Source organism: Antedon mediterranea, chromosome 3 (assembly GCF_964355755.1).
Source record: "Antedon mediterranea chromosome 3, ecAntMedi1.1, whole genome shotgun sequence".
Taxonomy (NCBI): Eukaryota; Metazoa; Echinodermata; class Crinoidea; order Comatulida; family Antedonidae; genus Antedon; species Antedon mediterranea.
The window spans coordinates 3,694,198-3,718,186 of NC_092672.1; the positions used below are offsets into that span (position 1 = coordinate 3,694,198).

The 23,989-nt window shown below is 33.7% G+C and overlaps 3 protein-coding genes across 7 annotated transcripts; 2 read left to right on the top strand and 1 right to left on the bottom strand.

Annotated features, from left to right (window-relative positions):
- Positions 1–125: 125 nt before the first annotated feature.
- On the bottom strand, positions 126–10,262 carry LOC140044566 (uncharacterized). 2 transcript variants are annotated; one of them, XM_072089132.1, is made up of 5 exons: positions 10,093–10,185; positions 7,286–7,484; positions 3,732–5,277; positions 1,611–3,443; positions 126–1,393 (listed from the first exon to the last, which is right to left on the bottom strand). In XM_072089132.1, exons 2-5 carry the CDS (start codon positions 7,325–7,327, stop codon positions 1,326–1,328), a joined length of 3,489 nt encoding a protein of 1,162 aa, XP_071945233.1. In that variant the 5' UTR covers positions 7,328–7,484; positions 10,093–10,185; the 3' UTR covers positions 126–1,325. The 2 variants fall into 2 exon arrangements, with proteins under 2 accessions (XP_071945233.1, XP_071945232.1); XM_072089131.1 differs by lacking the exon at positions 7,286–7,484 and having other exon boundaries at positions 10,093–10,262.
- Positions 10,263–10,535: 273 nt separating this feature from the next.
- LOC140043377 (CDP-diacylglycerol--inositol 3-phosphatidyltransferase-like) lies at positions 10,536–16,319 on the top strand. 4 transcript variants are annotated; one of them, XR_011844301.1, is made up of 9 exons: positions 10,536–10,653; positions 11,176–11,310; positions 11,559–11,712; positions 12,396–12,477; positions 12,774–12,855; positions 13,665–13,809; positions 14,178–14,228; positions 14,416–14,456; positions 14,970–16,319. XR_011844301.1 is itself a non-coding variant. In XM_072087879.1 (8 exons), exons 1-7 carry the CDS (start codon positions 10,614–10,616, stop codon positions 14,444–14,446), a joined length of 669 nt encoding a protein of 222 aa, XP_071943980.1. In that variant the 5' UTR covers positions 10,536–10,613; the 3' UTR covers positions 14,447–14,456; positions 14,970–16,316. The 4 variants fall into 4 exon arrangements, 2 of the variants coding, with proteins under 2 accessions (XP_071943980.1, XP_071943981.1); XR_011844302.1 differs by lacking the exon at positions 14,178–14,228 and having other exon boundaries at positions 13,665–13,830; positions 14,970–16,318; XM_072087879.1 differs by lacking the exon at positions 14,178–14,228 and having other exon boundaries at positions 14,970–16,316.
- A 497-nt stretch (positions 16,320–16,816) lies between these two features.
- Positions 16,817–23,601, top strand: LOC140044567 (ABC-type oligopeptide transporter ABCB9-like). Its single transcript, XM_072089133.1, has 12 exons — positions 16,817–16,899; positions 17,458–18,137; positions 18,503–18,617; positions 19,223–19,353; positions 19,787–19,992; positions 20,196–20,393; positions 20,709–20,837; positions 20,924–21,115; positions 21,533–21,706; positions 21,973–22,162; positions 22,669–22,775; positions 23,053–23,601. Exons 2-12 carry the CDS (start codon positions 17,483–17,485, stop codon positions 23,284–23,286), a joined length of 2,331 nt encoding a protein of 776 aa, XP_071945234.1. The 5' UTR covers positions 16,817–16,899; positions 17,458–17,482; the 3' UTR covers positions 23,287–23,601.
- The last annotated feature ends 388 nt before the right edge of the window (positions 23,602–23,989 follow it).

Genomic DNA, 23,989 nt, shown 5'->3' on the forward strand with positions numbered 1-23,989 from the left:
AATTACTGCAGCAGGCTCCACAACAAAATCACCAGCTGAAGATTAGTACAGCAGGTTGTTGCCTGTTTTTTTTTCCATTACCAATACAAAGGAGTTACTGTAACAATACATAGTTTGCTATTACAAACTATTGTAGCATTTTATGCGATTTAGCATGTTTTTTGTATGAAGACACAAGATGAAACTGTTGACTCATAATTGATCCCATACATTTTTCATATGTTATCTAAACACAATCGGTGCATTCTTATTTTTAAAAACTATTTTTAAGTTTATCACACAAAATACTATTAAGGTGTTTTGAAAAGTTCTAACTGATTTCTTCTATTTAAAATGACTGTAGCAGAAAGATGTAGAAAATAGTTTGTGTCTAAAATTTGAAAATGCAATATTTAGCACCATCAGGCTGGAGGGTAGGCACATTGATGCAGATACTGGCACCAAGCCTCAATTAATACATTTTACTATGGTAAAGATGACAAGATGGATTTAAATTGATATCAAAGGAAAGAAGATGGAAATCTATTATTCAGCAGTTCGGCCATATAAATAATTATCAATGGTTCAACACATTATATTTTTGGGCTTTTAAAAAGGCGGTTTAACGGTGTGAAACAATACTACTATGGCGTCATTATGTTGGTAAACATCTTCAAAACTTACTTACGAATAGTGTTTAATATATAAAATTGGCCTGTATTCAATAATTAATATCACACATTTTGTGATAATCACAGCTTTTATCCATACAAGTGAGGTTAACATTTGTCTTCTTTGGGTGGGGATAGATTTTCCTTTTTATTATAAAAAAAATCTCCATCTAAAATTTCTCTCCTATCTTGTGAACTATAATTTTATAGTTGTATATTTTTTAAGTCTATTGATGTTGAAAAAAGTGAAAATAATTGAGAGTATTTCTAATTATGTGTCTTCTTAAATTTGAAAATCCTAGTCTGAACCTGTAATAAACAAAGCACCTCTTTCTTGCACTGATCACTAAAAATGTTTGAGGTATACAGATGAATCGATTTGATTGTCCTGGTGGGGTAAGCAAACAAAACATATGCTAACATTTTAAAGGGAAAGAAAAAATTAAAGCTGTGTGGATAATAACATTTTAATAAATTTGTGAACTGAAACTTATTATTGCAATCTTAATACCATATGCAAAGTACCATCTATTTTCCTATAGAACTATTGTAAATATAAGCCCCTATTTAACATACTTCTCGAGGGGATATAATTTATAAACAAAATGAAGAAGTTGCACAATATTTCACTGTAAACAGGCACTTTATATGGAATTATTCCAATGGTTTTTCTCTTTAGTTTGTTTTCAAGTACACAACACGTCCTGGATTCTTGGCGTCCTCTTCCAGAACCTTCTGCCACTCTGTTAAAAAATAAAATATACGAGTTACTGTATAAAAGAGAACTAGTGTACAGTATAAGTTTTATCTTTGTGTTTTTAAATGCATCAACATGTAATTGGTGCCTTGCACTGTTTGTTGTAAGAATAGAGAATAAAAAGAAAATACTACATAGACGGAACATATCTGTATCAGTGGTACTTTAAAAAACAAGATTAGAAAACATATTAAACAACTCACCTTTTTGTAGAAACTTTGCAATAGTCAGATGATTGAACAAGCCGCTATTATTTAACGATAAAACCTCTCTAACAGAACGTCCTCTCTTGGGTGCTTCAGTCTGTACTATTGAATTCTCAAGAGCGGAACAAGTGATTACTTTAGATGGTTGAGTACGATACGCAGTAGCATTTTGTACACTCGCCATTAACTTGTCTACAGGGCTAGCAGAGCCTGGGTTAACACCCTCAGACAATTTAGAATTACTTGCCGCTTTATCATCATCTTCTAATGAAAATGAATTATCATTATAAAAGACGATAGATCCAAACGTGATACCAATACCACCGGTACAGTCGGAATTAATGCCTGGCAATTTGGAAGACTTATCACCCATGCTACCTATTAATTCGGTGTTGATGCCATTTACAAGAAGATCTTTCTGTTTATCACCCTTTTTAACTGGGTTACAGGCTATCTCTGGTTCTGCTTCATTCTTTGATAAAACTCTAGGACTAACAGAATTCTTAACCTTTTCCATATCTGCTGGTTCATTATGTAAAGTTAAGGTTGTCTGCAAGGAATCATTAACATTTTCTTTGGCTGGGTTAGGCTGTTCTGTACACTGTACAACAGGCATTGATTCACCAGCGAGTTCTACTACGCTATCAATATCCTGTGAACTTTGACCTTGATCAATATCCTCCGATGCCAATTTGTTGGCTATTGTTTGTTCATTCTTTGGACTAGCACCTTTTACTTTACTTGCGTACGAGAATTCAAATTGGGGGGATGGTTCCGTATTAGGTTGTGGAACTGCAGTCATTTCTATATATGACTGCGAACTTGGAGGGTCAGTACTGATAGAGGAGGCAGAGGACTGACTGCCACTGCTGGTGCCAGCTCCCCCAAAATGTGTGCAAACGGCTTCAGCATCATCTTGCACTAGAGTCATATTATTTGGTTCACTTTTACACTTTCTCAAATTACCACATGCTAAATAAGACGAGACCTTTTCTTTTGGATACGTCGGGATCGTGTTGCGTGGAAAAGAAGCGGACTTATCCTCAAAGATTACGCGCTTTTTCGCAGCTTTCTTTTTCTTCGATTCGACAACTTGGAACTCTTTTTCATCATTGTTTTCATCTGATGAAGATGCATTCTCATCTACATCAAAACTAGCTGATTTTCTTATTACATTACCAGTTTGTTTTTGTGCATCAGATTGCTTAGCTTTTAAATCCTTAACATCACTATCACTGTGAGTCACATCTTCGTTACACATATTCTTCTTTTCATCTACATTTTTACGTTTCTTTTTCGGATTCTTTTTATCTTTGTTGTTGTTATTTATCAAACCAAGTACACACAAAGCTTCTGGATCTTTAATCCAGTCAAATTCATTTGCGTCATTACCAGATTTTCTCTCTTCATCTTTCTTTTTGTTATTTTCATTGATATTAGTAACTACTCTACTCGTTATAATGTGATCCATTTTTGGATTTGTGTCATTGTGTCTATCTATTGCACTCTGTGATTTCGCATTACATTTTTCTTGAAGTCTCTTTTTAATATTTTCATGATTTTGAGTACGACCATGTGTATGTGTATTGCGGTTAGTAGTAATAATGCTTGGAGTTGCAGTAGTCTCGCGTTTTTTTTTCGTTCGACAATTTTTACTTCCTATATCAATGTTGCGAATGTCATCAGCTCTTAGATAGGGTTCGTTTTCTTGGTCTATAGGGTAATCTCTTAAAAGAGGGTCAAAAGTCGTGTCTTTCCTGGAAGCCAATGCAGATTTAAGTTTGCGTTCTGGTTCCCTGCCATTCGAATCCTCTTCAGCAGTATCATCTTCTGACAAAACCAATTAATGAATATTAATATATTATTATTATTATGAATATATTATTATTATTGATGAAGTAAATACCATAAAAACAACATGATTTTAAAACAATACATTTAACTACTCTAATTTCCAAGTGTTTTCAAACCAGTTATCTCTGTCCAGTTTTGTTGCACTTCTGCTAAATACTTGTAAATCCTTCACTATTTTTGGAGTTTATTTTTATCATTCTAGATTACCACCTGCTGAAATTGCAAAGATATGAAAATTATCATATTAATTAGTAAATAAATTACCTTTTTTCTTTTTCTTTTTAGATTTTTTCTTCTTTTTGTTTCCTTCTGTATCGGCGGTAAGTTCATCCGACAATTTGTGATGGTTATTGCTTAGAGACCTGACATCGTCGTGGCGCCCTTTAAGCGAGGCCGCAGGAATTTTAGCATTATCATCACAAACGCCACTACTTGTGGATTTTAGAATGGATTTCAAATCTCTTGAATTTCCAGTTGTGCTAGAGTAATACTCGGTTTGTACTTTACGCCTGGGATCTTCCTGAATGGGCGTTTCAAGCGACGATGACATTATTTGCATTTCAATCTCCTTGCTGCCTTTATCATCAATCAACGACATAGCGGATTTTGTGAGTTTGTCAGGGTTTGGCGGATAGTCAAATGGAGGTTGTTGAAACGTGTCGTAACGTCGATTTAACGTATCGTCACGACATAAACTACTTCTTTCTGTGCAGTTGTTTACTACAGGAATTTTATCTATAACAATCTCCCGCAACTCATCAGAATCAGAATCACAGTTTTGAAGCGGTTGAATATTATTAACATGCTTCATCGCATCAATACCGATTTCAACGCCATTATTATCAATCTTCTTTAAACCGAATTCAGTAAGTAATGTCTCATCAGTAAACGATTCTTTTTGCTCATTATTAGTACCCTTATTGTTCACATTATTTTGTGTGAAGACATCAAACACAATACCTGTAGATACATCATCCTTGACCTTTGACGTTTTCCCAGAACGGTCATCCATCTTGGCAATTTTTGATTTCTTTTTCTTTTTTTTCTTTTTCCTGGTATTTTCAGGAATGTTTTTTACCTGTTCATTGTCAATGCCAACTTTGTTTTTAGGATTTCTGTTTACGTCAGTAACCAACGCAAAGGAGGATTGCTGATAGCGACTCTTTTGCGCTTGACGATTCCTCTGAGATAATTTAGCCGAGATTGTTAATTCTTCAGAATCATGTCCATAACAGTTAGTATATGGTGACTCTGAATCACTAAAGTCATCTAAGCTTGACCGCTCTCTAAATGTCAAGCTGTCTCCAGATTCATCTGAGGTAAAATTAATTGCATTTTGACAATCTCCATGATTCACAAATGGAACCTTATTATATGCCTCTGTCAAATGATGTTCATCATCGTCCAAACTTTCACTAGAAAGTAAAAAATTAAGTCTATCCGTAAGCGATATTTCACTAGGTTCTGATGCAACAAATTGCGGACCTGGTATGCTTGATCGAACCTCAGTCGGTTTGCGTCGTTCGCGAGCACTCAAATCAAGAGAGTTTTTAAGATCGAGAGACGACTTCTTGTGATTTATGCGAATATCATTCTCAACGATGGGTTTGTCAGATATTGGAACAGTTTTAGGGCCCAGAGGCTCTGAAGCATCCAAGATGTTACTACTGCAAGATTTACTCAGAGGTTGGATAGGTTCTCCGGGTGAATCAGGTGTACCGATATAACTTTGAACCTGCAATTCAAATTGATGGAAGTCCACATCAGGAAGACTAGCTAATTCTCTAGCTTTCTCTTTAACTTCTTCAACCTAAAGAAAAAAAAAACAATTTCATTCAAAACTTTCATGTTTGGCATTATTTGCTGTTCTATAAAATTATAAAGTGAATAAATGTCAAAATTTAAATGTTACTAAAACCAAACAACAAAAAAAACATTGAATTAAAAAAAACATAAAAAAAAAAAAAAACTGTTTACATAATAAATAATTAGTAACAAAAATCCATGATTAGTTTATTAAGTTAATGAACATTTGTGAAAAGATTTAAGTAAAAATTGGTAAAATTAAAAAATGTATGTCATCAGTGAAAATTGATGTTAAGGCTCTACAGTATATTTAGTCAACTCTCACAGACAACCTGGGGTTATTTTTTTCAGAATACATTTAATAAAGATAAACAAATTTAAGACCTTTTAGACTCTAAACAATTCTAGTATTGGGAAAGGGTTTCTAAATTCTATACAGGATGAGTAGACAGTACCGGTATACTATATAAACGCATGCGAGTACATCAACATTACACAATCTGTGAAATCAAACTTTGTCATGTAATTCAAGTTGCAAAACAGCTTTAAATTTGACTATGTTTATTATCAGGAATAAATAAACAATAGTTGAGTTGTTGTGGTTTAAAGTGTAGCCTGGATTCAGACAGGCTTTATGAAAATGATTGTGCTCAATCAGGCAAAAAAAAGTTAGTATTAGCATGGAGGTATACAGTAGTAGTATTAGGATAGTATGCAACTAAAATGAACTTACAAATTAATTTACTGAAAACATAATCAATTTAGCTATAAGAACCAAATTATAAATAGGACATGAGTTACTGTACAAGATCTTTACAACCAAATACAATAGAGTGCATCTGACAGATCCATGATTTTGAAATGGGCCTAAATATGGTGAAATGAAGGGTACAGCTTCATTTGGTGTCCTATTACAATGCCGGCTGCCCCCTCCCCTTGGATTCGCCCATGTGGAGATAACGAAGGTGCATGAAAGGGTCTTAAAATAGGGTGCAGGTCAAGTCGGCCCCAAACCGTCTCGGCCAAAGTCAAGTCGGCCCCACGTCAAGTCGGCCCCAAGTCAACTCGGCCTCAAGTCAACTCGGCCTCAAGTCAACTCGGCCTCACGTCAACTCGGCCAAAAACTAATCGGTCAACTCGGCCATAATAAAGTATGGAACGCAAAAAGTGCTTAATATTATTACGATTCTTACTATCCACGTTTAAAAAAAAATGAAGAAATAAAAAATATAATATCATATAAAAAAATGAACTCATTGCCGATATGAATAGAAGTACCCGCGTGTTACAAAATACACGTGCAGGTACCGTATTTTAGGAAATCGAAGACGGAGGGCCTACGTTCCACCGTTTTTGTGCATGATTTGCGTTTTTAAAAAAGGGGAAACCCCCGGTCAGCGAAAACACGTAGCAGTTGTAGATATCGAAAAAGCTGGCAAACGCGCAGGGAGGCTCAGCTACGAAATTTTATTAAACGTAAATAAAGGAAAGTTGATGAAATCATTCCTATTTTTTTGCTAAATATATTATTGTCTAAATAATAATATTCATTAAAAGTTAGAATTAGGCCTATTCATAGTTAAAATATTGTGAAGAAATATTATTTTATCAATTCCCTTCATTTGCACTTTTTGCGTCCCATACTTTAACGGGGCCGAGTTGACCGATTATATTTTGGCCGAGTTGACGTGAGGCCGAGTTGACTTGAGGCCGAGTTGACTTGAGGCCGAGTTGACTTGAGGCCGACTTGACTTGGGGCCGACTTGACTTTGGCCGAGACGGTTTAGGGCCGACTTGGATCGAAACCCTTAAAATATTAAACTACTGTAGAAAGTTTGGGTGCCTTTGGCTCCATCTTAGCCCCATACAACAGCATGCATACCCTAAAAACAAAGATAACATTCTGGCAATGACTATACTGTATATACAGTGTAATAGACAAGTTTCTTTCAACCAAGCCAAGCTGAAATGGAAAAATGAAGATTAATAGTTTATAAAGGTGCAAGCCTAACCTTTGTTTCTAAAGACCGATGTCTAGTCGCATTCCGTTCCATGCTATACAAAGAAACAATATTCACAAACCTGGGCCGGCCCCCTCGCAAGCTTAACCTCCCTGCAGGCACACGGGCGATTCCCCCAGACGACAGACGAATAGATGGAAAGATCAAGGAGAGTGAGTACAGCAACAAGAACCTAAAGCCGGAGGAGAGTCTGCAAATTGGAATAAAAACCCAATGTAATTTAACACTTAACATATAATTTTAAGAAATTATTCAAATTACTGTATATTATATTTTGGAACATCATCATAATAAAAATGGTATGTTTTCCAATATTTCTTTTTCCCCCAAGTTTGGTTGTTTGCAACTCTGCTAATGTATATTGAGAATTGCCAAACAGTAGATAACTCTTTAATTTTTTTTCGTTGTCGTTTTGATTTGGTTTTAAATTCTTAGACAGCAAACTGTATGAACCTTATAACACCAGCAGATGTTGTGCATATATCATAACTAACTGGATGATAGCCAATGAACATCAAATTATCAGACTTCATGTCACACTAAATCGACATACAATAACTTTATATTATAGTATGATTTTAAATAAATTGGTTTACAGTACTCTAAAAAGTAAAAATGACACAACCATAATTAAATAAATTGATATCCCTTGTTCAACACATGACTAAAATGCACTATATAATCATAATGACATTCAATGTTATAAATATAAATTATAATTAAATCTAAGCCTAGGCTAGGATAATACTGCAGATTACCATAGTTTGTGTAAATCATGTGTTTTGGTTCTATTTTGTCTATAATATCATACTTTCAGATGTATAAAACATAAATTAAAATGCTGGAAATAGTGGAATTTAGAGTCTAAAACAAAAACAGGTACTGTACTATACAGTATGTTGTGAAATATAAAACATAGGAACAAACAACAAAAATGAAAGCATCAAATAACTGTAAATAGTATTGTCCTCTAAAACACAAACAAATCAAATAAACTAACTTTGAATTTTGTAGTTAATAAAGTTACTTTTGAGGATTTCAAATTTAAAGACACAAAAAAACACAATTACATTAACACATATGGTGTACTGCAAACTGTGTATAAACATATTGATTTTGTCACACATACCTTCAAACAATAAATTACATTTAAGAAACCCATCACTTTCAGACAATGGGCTTTCGGTTGCCTATTTTTTTCTCCTTAAAAATACCGTTTTATAAGGTAAATATTAATTTTCAATCCAATTTTTGGTAAACTAAAAGTAAATTTATGTTAATGTGTCATTAAAATGGCCTATTTAACAAAAAAGGTTTAACAAATTATTCTTTCATGGAGAAAATAAAGTAAACCAAAAGTTAATAAAAAGTCAAGTAAAAAAAAAACATCACAAATCTCCATAATTAAAAAATACTTGAATTACGTAAAGAAATGGCAAACAAAAAACCAACAATGGCAGTGTTTTATCGGTAACAGGACGATTCGGCCCTGAGACAATTCAGCACACTTAAATTTATCGGGCCGAATCGTCCCACCAAAAGCGGGCCGAATAGTCTCGGGCCGAATCGTCTCAGGGCCAAATCGTCCTGGAACCGTTATATCACGTCAAATAAATTAAAATAACATAGGATGGTAGACCTAGTAGGATTCTTTCTGTAGCAAACAATTATTTATAAATAACTGTGGTAGGTAGGTGATCAGTTCAGCAAATACTTTTTTATAACAAAAAAATTATATTAAATTTACGCCGTGGTTAGGATTCCGGCACCGGAACTCAACTGCCCGCCGTTAGGGAATCCGACACGCTATTGCGCATGCTCATAGCTCTGGGAAGTGAATTATAGCTTGCACTTATAGAGTGCCACACACACCACACCACCGAGAGTCGGAGTGTTATAGGGATTTACTGTAGCCTAGATAGTCGTTGCGCGAGCGAGAGAGCGATGGATGAAACTTGGCCTATGCCATACATGAATTAATAATTAAAATACGACTACGCCACGCGTTAAAATAATTATAATGATATTAATAAGTATCAGTATCTATCTAAGAATCGTAATGCTGTTTTTAGCGTTGCGACCCTGACTTTCCAAACAGTTTTCACATCCACGCGGGTGGCTGCCGTCAACAAATCAACTTGTGATTGCATGTTGTTATGTACAGTATAATGCGTTATGAAAAATCATAAAACTAGTCATGTAATTATATAATTCATAATGATATGAAGTTTATATATGAATGAAGCAACCACTATTTAATTAAAAAATAAATAGGCCCACTGGTCACGTCTAACTGGTAACCCTAGCCTAGATTAGTGGATACCGTATTAGTAGGCATCTAGACTAGTTTGCCGTGTGTGGCGCAGCTATGAAATGATCCATCGCTGTTGTTGATAGGTGGTATAGAGTCGCCGATTACCTCGCTCTGGGCATGCGCAATAGCGTGTCGGATTCCCTAACGCTGGGCAGTTGAGTTCCGGTGCCGGAATCCTAACCACGGCGTTAAATTTAACCTTGGATTGCAACCAACAACGACCCTTGCCTTGTCCTTGTCTTGATTGAATTAATCAAAACAGATGTTTAGATTCATTTTAAAATAACAACAGTTTAATTATAGATGAATAGACTTATAAAAGCTAGCCACACAATCTACCATCCACCCAAAGTCCTTCCGATCATCTCCCACTCACTTTACACCAGAACTACCACTACCAAACGTCCAAAAGCAGCAGCAGCACCGCCCTTCTTTCTCCAACTGAATGAACGCCCCTGCCCGGGTGGCTCAACCAAATACAAACCTCTTCAGTGGTCAAATTCTTTGGCATAACGTCATCATATATTTCTATAAATTGTTCAGCATCTTCGTTTTTTATTGCAACAGCTAATTGCAGAGACAGATGGCTAAATTTCCACCAATTATTAGAAATTCGCCAACCTTCCATTTCACAGAAGAACGGCCATTTTTTAAAGATGTTGTTATGCACACTACGCATGCTCGGAATGCATTCAGGCAAAGAACTTGATTCTGTTTTTTCGATTTGGTATTTAAAACTTTGATGGTTTGATTTATAAATAGATCTGTATTCATATTTTGTTGTTATAAAACTTTAATTGAATTTATAACTTGAAGATAGCATGAATTAGATTGCAAAAAATACTTAAATTTCGTTTTTAAGCACTTTACGTTTGGGTTGTAAAGTCTACCACCTATATCGTTCAACATGTGGGACGTTGAGGGCGAACTATTTTGATTACGACAAATTTTATGTTGAGAAAGATAGAAGATTTTGTGTTTTTGTCAGCAACAAACCAATAAAAAATGGCTGAAAACGTGTTTTTATTCATACCAAATATCATTGGTAGGTAGATGTATTATAGCTATGTAATCTTGATAAGTAATTCGACAAAAGATATATTTGAAATGCTATAAAAAGCTTGAATCTAGGCTCCTAGCAAGAGCTAGGCTAGGGCCTAGGCCTAGGCCTTCTTGCCCTTGCTTGCTTGTTTGTTATGTTAGGATAATTTATTAAAGATGTATTGTCCCCCAGAAAAAAATAATTCTTAAACACTTTTTTGTTGAATATGCCATTTAATGTCACTAATATTAATCCACTTTGACCAAAAATTGGGTGAGAAAAAAAATTAATTTACCTAAAATACTGTAATTTAAAGCAAAAAATAGTCAAATTGGCTGCCAGCCAACAATGCGGCATGCCAGGTTTTGGTTTTGATTTAATTTAAATAACCATTTATTTTGTCACTTTATAAGTGAAAACATTATTTTTTTTCATTTTTTCATCTAATAATGCCATGCAGTGACCGTTATAACATGTATGGCTATATTAAACTAACAGAAAATTATTTTTTCTACTTGTGTTTAGGTTACATGAGAATCGTTCTTGCTTTGGCGGCTTTTTACTTCATGAGAACGAACTACATATTAACAGCTTTTTGTTATCTGCTCAGTGGCTTCCTTGATGCTTTTGATGGGCATGCAGCCAGACATTATAATCAAAGTATATCTTAAATATATTTCTTTTTTGTTTCTTGTGTTGGACCTCTTATTCGTCAGTTTTTCATTCATCAGTGAAAAATTATTTCCATTTATTGTCATTTGCAAATAAATAAATATACACAAAATGTATGTACATAGAAATTAATTAATAAATCAAAATAAAACCTACTGTACAAAAAATTAAAATAAACCCACAAATTCTACTTCCACACACAAAAAACTAAATTTCCTCAAAATGCTTTTTTTCAGGTACAAAATTTGGAGCAATGTTGGATCAGCTAACAGATCGTTTAGCGTTGATGTGTTTCTGTATTGGGCTCTCGGTTCTCTATCCCGATTATTACTTCTTCTTCCAGCTTAACTGTGCCTTGGATATTGCAAGCCATTGGCTTCATCTACATCAGTAAGTTTGTCTTAGATAAACCCTGGGCATAACAACAGCAGCTAAACCTAATCTACTTGATCTATTTGATAGTGTGGAGCAGTTGACAAACTGTGACCTCAATAAATCAAATTGTTGTCATGATGCACAAAATTAAACCCTATTTCCTAATGCAGTGGCGGATCCAGCATTTCGAAATAGGGGAGGCCCAGGGCCTGGCAATGGTGTAATGAAGGGCTGAGCTTAATTTGATTGATTGCGAAATTTAGGGCCCCCCCTTGAATCCACCCCTATAGTGTAGATATGCATGAGATAAAACTTCTCCAAATATTAGCAATTTCCGTGTTTACAAAGAAAAGTTTATAGTGTAGACTACTGTAGGCCTTACTCTTTAGTGGAGTCTTGTGAGACTGCTGACTCTTGTAGTTACAGTAATCAACGTATTACTTTAGCAGTCCCTGACCTATTCATCTTTGTACAATGTATGTTTTGTTGGTCAAATAAATAAATGAAATGGTTAAACAAACCATTGTTGCAGTCGTATAGTGTTGTATATAATCCAAGGCAACCAATAATATCATAATGTCATCTTGTTTTCATACTGTTTCATTAATTATCATTACTCATTCATACCAATGTATTCAAATGTTAATATCTTTGTAAAAAATATATGAAATTAATAATATGTTTTTGTTATTTTAAAGGTCAAACCTGTCGGGAAGGACGAGCCACAAGTTGATTGACCTTTCTGGTAATCCTATTCTACGCATTTACTATACATCAAAGGTATTGTGATAATTTATTCTAACAAATAAAATAATAACAATGAGAATGATTGTAAAAATATCGGAATCACTAAAATGAAAGATTTTTGTCATTTATTCATAAATTACCATAAAATAAAAATGACGATGTTCTTTGTAGTCACTAAAACACAATACCAAAATAAAGGATTTTGATAAATGTTCATATAAAAGGACATCTTTGATCAGTTTAATTTTAATCAATTAATATAAATAATCAATTAACAATCAATAATCTATTACCAATCAGTCAATTGCCGATCAATTTGTTTTTTTTAGCCGGTTTTGTTCATAATGTGCTGTGGAAACGAAATGTTCTTTGGAATGCTCTATCTTCTCTACTTTGCTGAAGGACCGAAGCGTAAGTACCGGACACCTTTCTTCAAACACAAATTGTCTGGTTTTTCCATTAGCAATCAAATAATAATAATACAGGACCAAGTATAATTCCATGCTAATTTTGGCTAAATTTGAACATAAGACTATAAATAAATTCCATTGTTAATACAATTCAAGTACAGTATAATTCCACCACCTAATTTCCCTAATTTTCATACCCATGACCCATGGGATTATATACTATATTATACTATATAGAATTTTACAGGAAACAAGAGTCCATGCCATTTGAGAAAAAGATGCCATGCACCCTTAATACAATTCAAGTATAATCCCACCACCTAATTTCCCAAATTTCATACCCCTATGGGATTATATAATACTGTTTATATAACACCTATATAAATTCCTGTCATTTGATTGGACGAATGTGGGTCACATGGCGTGCAATAGTACGCACTATTCAACGATCGTTAAATAGTACTTTTTGAAACATTTTTGTGTACAAAAAAAAAACGTCTAGATGTTATATAAAACAAATAATGAATGTTTTGTATTCGTGTAATGGTACAAATAATGGCACTTGGTGAATGATGAAAGGTTATATCAACTCGGCTTTGCCTCGTTGATATAACCTTTCATCATTGCACTCATAAACATTCATTATTTGTATAATATACTATAGAGAATTCTACAGGAAACAAAAGTCCATGCCATTTGAGAAAAAGATGGTCACCATGCACCCGAACCATTCACTCTCGATATGCCACTGTCTTATGTGTGTAAGACCTCATTTTTTTGTAACACAATCAGTTTTTATTTTCTTTTCAGTACTACTTGACATGGGTCTCTATCGTTTACTGATGTACATCTCTCTACCCATCATGCTTTTGAAAGCGCTCATCAGTCTCATCCACCTAATAACTGCATCCAAAAACATGGTTGCCATCGATATGGCAGAACGCAGCAAGTCAAAGTGAGGAAAACATTTTGTTAGGTAAAACGATAATATATGAGGGCGCCATTTGTAGACCAGTAGATTTTGTGCGTCCTACGGTAAAATTTCATCATACATTTTTTTTAATATAGATTTTCAAACATCTGTACTGTATGAATGAATGGTATTTACAATGTTAAAAATTAATTTGATTTTAGAATGTATCTACACGTATCAAAAATATGTTTATGATTATTATGTTAATTTATGTTAATTTATGCATGATTAGAATTAGAATTCATGATTGTTGTCTTTTTAAATATCATTCTTGGTCACCTAAATTTATTTATTTCCTCCACACTATTTTTTTCTTTACGTTTTAATTATCACGCCATCTATATTGATAGAGATGAATTTTAGACCAATCACTTGTGCTCTTGGTGTGCAAAACGTTAAAGGTAAATGAAAAAAAAAATGGGTGCATGACATAATTTTCTTGTGTTAAATGCACAAAAATTGTGAAAACAAAAAATTAGCATGCAAAATATGCAATATACAATTGTGGTGGTTTCCCCATATTTCATAAATAATATTTTATATCCATCTTTTGAATTTTCTAATAACTGTTAATATTTCTCTTTTTAGTGTAGATAGTGCTGAGGAAAATTTAATGTAAGAAATACAACGTAAGTATAGGAGTGTTGATATTGATGTTACATATCATATCATATTCAAATTAGCTTTTAACAAAGGCCAAATAAAAATGTATAGCTTGTCTGTAGATTTTACCATATAAGGAAGTATATTAACTATACATATGTTTCATTTAAATAATAGAGCATAGATGTTTTTAATGTTTTGTTATTATTATTATTATTAAAGATCTTTCTTCAAATATTTAAAAATATTGCTTCATTTGTTTTAAAACTATAGCCAATGCTTATTCACTAGATATCCATATTAAAGGGACGCTTCTTTTGGCCTCTTTAATAAAGTTTCTACTGTGTTAAATACAATTTGTATATTGCCTCCTATATAAATTTAAGCGCCTTGAGCACTTTGTGGATATGTGCGCTCAATAAATCTTATTATTATTATTAAAATACAATAACATACACTATTTAGATATCTCTTTGTTTAAAGTAAGTTGTTTTGCTACAATTACTTACTTACTAATCCAAATATTTTCTTTACTACAGGCTGTGCAGTTGCACATTGACTACCTTAGATGTTCTGCATTCACTGCACTCAATTCAACACATTAATTGGTATGCAGGGTCACTTAGCATGTCAAAGTTCAAAGGTCATCATTGAAATAAGCACTTGTAGATGTGTAGCATTCCGAATGAAAGCCCACCTTGCAATTTCAACCTTATATATAGTGATATTATAATGCCAATAGTATGCCCATATTTGGTATATTATCATCTGGCCAACCGATATCAATTTTTAAAAATATCTGAACAGTAATGTTACAGTTCATAAAATATTATATTCTATTTTACTAAAATACGATTTTTAACATCATAAATAATTTTGCGAAAGCTAGTTAATTCATTTAATAAAATAATATGATAATTACTTTACAATATTTTTATTCATGAAGTTCAGCTGAATACAATAATTTGATTTCGGAATTAATCTGAAATCAGCAGATGTTGCATACACAAAATGTTTTTTTTTATTCTGACAATTTCACAATCATGTTTATTAAGCTACCCTGTATATTAATAGCTTTCCCTCTCAAAATTTGAAAAGAAACGATGTACTGTAGTTTTAAATCGTTTTAAATATTTATATATAAACTTACCACCATCTATGTTTTATTAGTATAATGTTGCAATATGTGTTAGTGTTAGTGGTGTAATGCAGGGGGCAAAAGCCCTTGGTGTAACACTCCAATGCTGGGTAGGAGTGCCCATGCTCTGGGGTCCCTAAAACCAGTGGCCGCACATAGCCACTGCTACAGACTACAGTAATTTGACAATAAGTTAAGTGTTTGTGAAATGTTTGGTGCTTAATAACTGTAAAATTGATAGTATATAGTTGATCACACTCCTTATAAGGAGACATGCATCTGTATATAGGGGACACCCAGTACACCCCTATTAAAGCTTGGTTCCCACTAGAACGTAACGCAAGCACGTAAACGCAACGCAAGCGTTTTAACCAATGACAAACAAAGTTATAGACAGTTAGCAATCACAAGCGAATAAGCCATCGCTTGTGATTGGTCAATTCACTTGCGTTGCGTTTCGTCCTTGCGTTGCGTCGCTAGTGGGAACCAAGCTTTAGCCATACCCCTATAAAAGGTTACATTCCGATAGAATTTAAAGGGAACTTTTTTCTTCCAAAAGTGTTTCCATTATTTATGTTCTTACTTTCCTAAGTATAAAATTATTGCATTCTGTTATGTTTTTTAAATTTACTATTTAATAATAAATATATAAGTATATTATAATTATTTTGTAGCATTGTGTTGATACCAGCTCATTGTATACAATTGTCGGAAATTAATAAATGGTGGTTTGCCACACATAAGAAAACAAAATTGTATTATTTAAATAAATTGGTATTTATTTTTACAAAGTTGTATAAAAATGTACAATAAATGGCCACTATTTTATTTGGGATTTAATTCTAATGGACTAACGAATAGTCCTTAATTTAATTGGGATTTACACTATCAAACTAATGTGACCAAAAATATGATGTGACCATATATTGACAGGATGATGTCATTTCACTACCATATCACATCACACTTTTTTGTCACATAAAGTTTGATAGTGTAGACAGATCTAAAGATTAATTGGGACAAAAGAGAGTGAGTGAATTTGAACAAAGAAGTGGCTTTCGGTAAAAGAGATTTTTTTGATAAATTACATTTTTAAAAGTATTTAGTTTAGAGCACAGCATTTTGAAACGGAGAGCATTTATACAACATAAAGCTCTGTCATCACACTTGTTCATTCTACCACCATCTACACAGTCACAGGTTTCTTTTACACAACCGCTAGGTGGCAGCATTTCAGTTGGAGTGAGTAGTCAAGAATACAGCAGCTGCAGTGTGTAACTTAAACTGAGAACAATAAATAATAACAATTAAACTTTTTATTACATTAGGAGGTTTGTATAATGAACTAAAATATATTTATAATACTAGTAGTGGATATCAGCTAGACTTGAGCAGTTGTAGGCCTTTTAAACAAGTGAATACGCAGTTTCTAGTTTAGGGCCTAGTTAGTACTAGTACTACCAATCAATAGCAATACCATCCATGGATGGTACAACTAGCCTACAATGCAAACAGTCGAGTGTAGTTTCCAGCCACTTTACTTAGTGGTGGTGACTCACTAACATTTTCACAAAAAGAAAGTTAGTGTCCTCCTTAGCAACAAATTTCAGGTTTATGTATTTTTCAAGGGAAGAAAGAGTTACATTACACTTTTCCCTGTGTATTTATTATGGGTGTAAGCACAATATACCGTACTCTATGAAAGCTGGTGACGATTTAATTTTTTTTAATCAGTTTTTAATTCGTTTATTTATTTGAGTATATTAGGCCTATCATATTACCATCACCAAAAAATTATGCCTGCCGCCCTCAAATAAATACCCCACAAATCCCTCAAACAATAAAATAACTCCCGAACAATAAAATAATTGTTTCATTTTGTTTTTCAGAAACCTTTTCAGTAAATGTTCCAGTATGCATATAAAAGTTCTATGCGTCGCGTTTTTGGCAGTTGTCGACATTTTCCTGACAATAGTCCTATACTCTCATGGATTCCACAAATTTGATACATATCCAGGCTACTCATTCAGTACCAACTTCTTTGATTTATGCCTATTAGGCATACTGCGTGGGACCATCATCATTGGTGGTTCTATCGGTCTCTTATGCAATCCTAAAGATGGCCAACAAAGATTAATTAAATCTCAACCATTCATAAATGCGATTGCGGGATCAATAATATTTTACGCTGGCATTAAACTTATTTTGTATTCTATGAAAGTCCCAGATATGTCACATCATGTATGGTTTTGGACACTATTTTCATGGACAATTTTTGGATCAATTTTACTGTATGTATTTTGGAATTTATTACAAATTGCAGCAAAAACACCGCGGAATAATATAAAACTTCTTGTTATTAATTCTGATACAAATCCACATACAAGCCTTATAGAGGAGAATGGGACCGAAGAAGACGATGTATCATCATCCTCCTCCGATTCATCATCATCGGATAAAGATACAGAAGAGGGATCCAAAGCGTCGTTACTTCGTCTTTTCTCTTACTCAAAACCTGATTTACCAATTATTGTGATTGCGTTTGTTGCATTGGTTGGAGCATCAGTAGGTAATGCATGCTATATAATATTAATTGAATCAAAACCATTCATAAATGTAATTTCAGGCTCTATATTTTGAAGGCCATGTCCACACTGTCAAACTTAATGTGACAAAAAAATGTGATATATGGACATGACGATGTCATATCACTACCATATTTGGGCGTATCACTACCTTATCAGGGCACACCACACTAATTTTTGTCAAACTAGTTTGATAGTGTAGACAGAACGTTAGTTGCTATCAAATCAAATTTGAACAATACCATGAAAGCCCTAGTGGTCTAATGATTTGGACATCTGCATTTCAAGCAGAAGTTCAGGGTTCGAATCTCTGTTTGATCATCACACATATTTAATCCTTTTTTTTCAGCTGAAATTTATCTACCATTCTACACTGGTGAAGTCATCAATGGAATTGTCGTTGATGGTAACGTGTCAGAGTTCACGAATGCCATCATCATCATGGCTGTTATATCATTTGCAGGGTACGGTCCGTATTAAATAATTAATTAAAAATTTAATTATACTATAAATCTTGATACAGTAGACCCCTTTTTAATGGTACACTCAGGTAATAATTTCACCAGTGCAGCATAGCAAAAAGCTATACAAAACAACCTTTTTGCTACACATTTCTACAATTGTGTAGCAAAAAATATACAATACAAAACTATGTTTCTTGATCAGTTTGATTAGCAATTTTGCTAAACAAAATTTTCAAATGAATTTTTTCCCTGCCAACCCTCGTAGATGGAAACATAAATACGTATTTGCCTATGAGTGAAAATAAGCTTAAGGACATTTTCCTGTAAAGCTTTGTCTACACTATCAAACTTTATTTAAAAACAAAATGTGATGTGCCCAAACATGTGATATGTCATATCACAACCATATATGTGTACATTACACTTTCTTTGTCAAACTAGTTTGACAGTAGTAAACAGAGCTTAAAACCAATAAGGATCAATATTCAACACAGTCAACTTCAGGGAACACCCCTATTAAGGGGAAACTTAGTTGGGTCCTAAAGGTGTCCTTTTAACAGGTGTTCTACCATATCTTGAACTTCACATAATTTGTATATTGTTAGTGCAATTGCTTCGGGGATACGTGGTGGATTGTTTAAGGTTGCCATGGCGAGACTAAACATACGTGTTCGTAATCTACTTTTCTCTTCAATCACAAAGCAAGATATTGGTTTCTTTGATCTTACTAACACTGGTAAGAAATGTTTTATTTATTTTATTACCATATATTACTGTATAACACACCCACCCCACCATAATTTAGTCTAAATTAAGATGCTGATTAGTCCAATGTTATGTTACATGTAATCTTGCCCCTGGGACTATACTCATCATATACAGAATATTGATTGATTTTTAATTTCTTTTATAATTTGTGTATGGAACTGTGCAATTTGTTTTTCCGTGTTCTGCATCCCGATCCCCAATTTTACTTTTTTTGGAATATCGTTTTAACTTTAAGTCTTGTTGTACTGATAATTGTTTTATATGTTTATATTGTATGTCTCTTTGTATTTATGGTGAAATTGCAAAATTTAATCTGATAATAACAGAAATGAAAATATGAATTACTTTTATATATTTGTGATATGTCGAAATATATATTATTTATTTATTTTTATTTCTAGGAGATATCACTTCTCGTCTGACCTCCGACACATCGACAATGAGCGATACCGTTTGTTTGAATCTTAATATATTTTTACGGAGTACTGTCAAGATCGCCGGATTTACCGTAATGATGATACGGTTGTCATGGCGGCTTACACTAATAACACTTCTTGCAATACCTATAATTGCGTTGGTCTCAGAAATTTATGGAAAATACTACAAGGTATTAAATAATTGATTAAAATTCTATTATTTATAATAAATTTTATTTACCTTTATACATGTTAATGAAGCAGATATATAGTAGGAATTGTATTGTATATGTTAATTATTGTAGACTTATTTTAATGCATTCAAAATATTCTGTAATATTATTATTGCTGGATATAGTGGAAAACAAGCTTAAATTACGTTCTTTTTTATTAGAAATTGTCAAAAGCAGTTCAGGATTCACTGGCCGTTGCAAACAACGTTGCTGAAGAAGTGATTTCGTCGATGAAAACCGTGCGAAGCTTTGCTTCAGAGAAACAAGAAAATGAACGTTACGCAAATAAATTGAAAAAAACATACAAGATCAACTTAAAAGAAGCGTTAGCTTACTCAGGGTATATGCTAACAAATGAGGTGAATTATCTTAAGCTACAACAAAATATGTGCTCATACAGTATATCGTAGTGATATGTCCAAATATGGTAGTGATATGACATCATTCCATATTTGGGCACATCACATTTTTTTTGACACATAAAGTTTGATTTTTTGACTTTACAATGTCCTACATAGTAACACAAGTCTACAATGCGAAACGTCTGTGTATAGCATGGTCAACTCTCCCAATACCGGAAAAAGAGTCCAAAAGGTCCAAATTAAATTTGTATCATTAAAAACACATTCCGAATACAAGCAAATCGCCAATTTATAATTTTTTTCTTTTCACAGATGTTTGATTTATCCATCACAGTTGTAACTTTGTATCTAGGCGGCCATCTTGTCATAGATGGGTACTTAAAAGCTGGCAACCTTGTCTCATTCATTCTTTACCAGATAGAGTTGGCCTTTGCATTTGAGGTACGTAAACACATAGTGCACAGTCTTTTTAAAAGCAATAACAAAATCTCATTCGTAATAACATTATAAACTGTATTCTTTATTAGGATATATCTAATGTTTACACCGGCCTAATGCAAGCTGCTGGAGCAGCTGAGAAGGTATTTGAAATGTTGGACAATGTACCAGACAGAGACATATACAAGGAGGGATGTACATCAGACGAGCTAAAAGGTCACATAGAGTTCAAGAATGTCTCATTTGCATATCCTACAAGAAAAGATGCTAAGATATTGCAGGTGAATATCAGTGAAACTTGGGATAGATGGATCTACAGTAGAATCCTTTTGGAGGCCCTTTTCGGTGGACACTCCTATTAAGGGTCTTTTACACCTGTTCCGGTATGATTCTTGCCTGGCAGCAACAAATCAAATCAAACGACAATGTTTGATTGGCGCATAGCCATGTGGAGAATCAAGAAAACAAAACATTGATGTTCAATTGATTTGCTGGAGCAGGTGTGAAAGACCATTTAAGGGACGGAAGAGGAACAATATATGTTGTAACACTACCGTACGTCCAACCCCTATTTCTTCATTATTTTGGGTCCTGAAAGGGGGGGGGTTCTTCATAGTAGAATTTACTTGTTTTTTAAAACTTAATTCGAGGACAAGTTAGTGCAGTATTCACCGACACATTCTTTAAATCTTTGGCAGGATGTATCTTTTGAAGTAACAGCTGGTGATGTTGTAGCATTGGTAGGATCCAGTGGAAGTGGCAAGAGCTCTTGTGTGTCACTCATTGAATGCTTCTATCAATCGCTGGAAGGTGAGGTTCTTCTAGATGGAGTTCCTGTACAAGACTATGACCACAGCTTCCTACATTCAAAGGTATCCAAAGTTGCCTTTTCCTAAGCTCTGTCTACACTATCAAAAAAATTCTGTCTACACTATCAAATATAGTAGTGATATGCCCAAATATGGTAGTGATATGACCAAATATGGTAGTGATATGACATCATCATGTCCATATTTGGGCACATCACATTTGTTGTCACATACAGTCATTTAAAGTTTGATAGTGTAGACTTTGGTTGTAAATCAATTCAAATGTACTAAAATATCAATATAAGTTTATAATTTTTTAATTCTTCTAGATTTCTATGGTTGGACAAGAACCAGTTCTGTTTGACCGGTCAATCGGAGAGAACATTAGGTACGCTTATTCTGATCATGACTTTGAAGAAGTAAAACTTGCGGCTCAACTTGCCAACGCTCACAAGTTTATTACAGATCTTAAACAAGGTTATGAGACTCAAACTGGAGAAAAGGGAACACAACTTTCTGGTGGGTTGATTTCGCTATTGAACTAATTAGCCCTTTTCATCAAGCTATAACATGACAAGTGCTGGTTCAGACAATGAAGATATGCATTATATAACTTTACATATTTGACCATTTTCCAGAGTGGAAGAGTTTCACAAAATAATTCATTAAAACTGTTGGTTAACTCCCTTTCTTTAGTTCCTCCTTATACCCTCTCCATTGTTCAATAAGTGTCTCATCCAAAGCCCTTTCTACACTACTACCAACTAGTTTGACAAAATAAGTGTGATCTGCCCAAATATGGTAGTGATATGGCAAAATATGGTAGAGATATGTCATCATCAAGTCCATATATGGTCACATCACATTTTTTTCTCACATAAAATTTGATAGTGTAGACAGAGCTGTAGTTTGATAATGCTACTGTACTTCATAACCTCAGACTTGTTTTACTTGTTAGATTTATAGATTTTCTGACCATGTATTTGTTTATATTATATCCCCTCTCTTTTGGTTCTTTTAATCAGGTGGCCAAAAGCAAAGAGTAGCCATTGCCAGAGCACTGATAAGAAAGCCAAAAGTGATGTTACTGGATGAAGCTACAAGTGCTCTTGATGCTGAGAGTGAACACGTTGTAAGTACTGTAGACCCTAAAAAAGCCATGTAATCAATTTCTAACAATGTCACAGGATTAGTGAACCTCTATTTAACAGACACCCATAAAACAAAGATGGGAAATATACTGTGTACAGGCCAACCCATACAGTATGTTGAGGGAACCCATATGCAGGGGCAACCCATATTTACAAGAAACCTTCAGGCTCCAACAAAGTGTTACTGAATAAGGGTGCCTTCCCCTGCTATGATTCTAGTTCTACAGTAGTAAAGCAATTTTTTGGTGTTTTTTTTAGGTTCAACAAGCAATTTATGGACATGCGAAAGACACAACAATACTTATAATTGCCCACAGACTAAGCACAGTAGAAAATGCAGATAAGATCATAGTTATGGAGAATGGAAAAGTAGCGGAACAAGGGACTCACAATCAGCTACTGAAGTTAGATGGCAAATACAGCAAGTTAGTACAGAGACAACTAATGGGAGTACAGTCAAAGACAGATGATGATGATGAGGAAAACGGCTAGGTTCTTGGTAACTAGGGAATGCAAGTACAAATACAGAATACCAAAATAGTCATTAGGAAATGTGGTTAGACCCTTGTTAACGAGGAGATACATTTTATATAACGTTAGTAATGCTTTGTTAAAATATGCATTTTTCACACCTGAAACAAAAGAAATTAAAAAAGTTTTCTTCCTAGCACTATAGGATAGCCATTTGATGAAAATTATATTTTCACACGTCCAATCAAATGACTTCATGATTGGTAAGAGCAATAATATCGTGACAATACAACGATGTTATTGTTTTTACTGATCATGGCGTCATTTGATTAGATTTTTTTTAAATCATTTTTATCAAAGACAGCATAAATTATTTATTTTATATGACAGAGCTTTACTGTACTGTACAGATTTAAAAATCAAGATCATGTTGAGAAATCATCAATTATCTCAAATGTTTCTAGGATACAGTATTTAAGTTGGCATGATGAATTTAGTTTTGTATATTTAGGCGATTGTTAGTGACTAATATGGTTATTTTATTTAAATGGCTTTAGTGGCAAAGTTTTAGTACCATTTTATAAATATTTATATTATATATAAAGACAAACAGGTTATATTCTTCAACAAGATCAAATACATTTATTTAGAAATAAAAGATTTATAAAAATAATTTTTGAATCAGTCTATGATAAAAGTTTGTATTTCCAATCTTTTTCGTCCG

Excerpts from the sequence above, each read along its gene's own strand:
- LOC140044566 (XM_072089131.1), bottom strand. The coding sequence starts at position 10,236 with ATGGAAGGTTGGCGAATTTCTAATAATTGGTGGAAATTTAGCCATCTG. Across the intron at positions 3,444-3,731 it reads TAAAAAGAAAAAGAAAAAAG|AAGATGATACTGCTGAAGAG; the intron begins GTAATTTATTTA and ends TGGTTTTGTCAG. Across the intron at positions 1,394-1,610 it reads TGCAAAGTTTCTACAAAAAG|AGTGGCAGAAGGTTCTGGAA; the intron begins GTGAGTTGTTTA and ends ATTTTTTAACAG.
- LOC140043377 (XM_072087879.1), top strand. The coding sequence starts at position 10,614 with ATGGCTGAAAACGTGTTTTTATTCATACCAAATATCATTG. Across the intron at positions 10,654-11,175 it reads ATTCATACCAAATATCATTG|GTTACATGAGAATCGTTCTT; the intron begins GTAGGTAGATGT and ends ACTTGTGTTTAG. Across the intron at positions 12,856-13,664 it reads CTTTGCTGAAGGACCGAAGC|TACTACTTGACATGGGTCTC; the intron begins GTAAGTACCGGA and ends TTTTCTTTTCAG.
- LOC140044567 (XM_072089133.1), top strand. The coding sequence starts at position 17,483 with ATGCATATAAAAGTTCTATGCGTCGCGTTTTTGGCAGTTGTCGACATT. Across the intron at positions 19,354-19,786 it reads CTTTGATCTTACTAACACTG|GAGATATCACTTCTCGTCTG; the intron begins GTAAGAAATGTT and ends TTTTATTTCTAG. Across the intron at positions 22,776-23,052 it reads ATGCTGAGAGTGAACACGTT|GTTCAACAAGCAATTTATGG; the intron begins GTAAGTACTGTA and ends TGTTTTTTTTAG.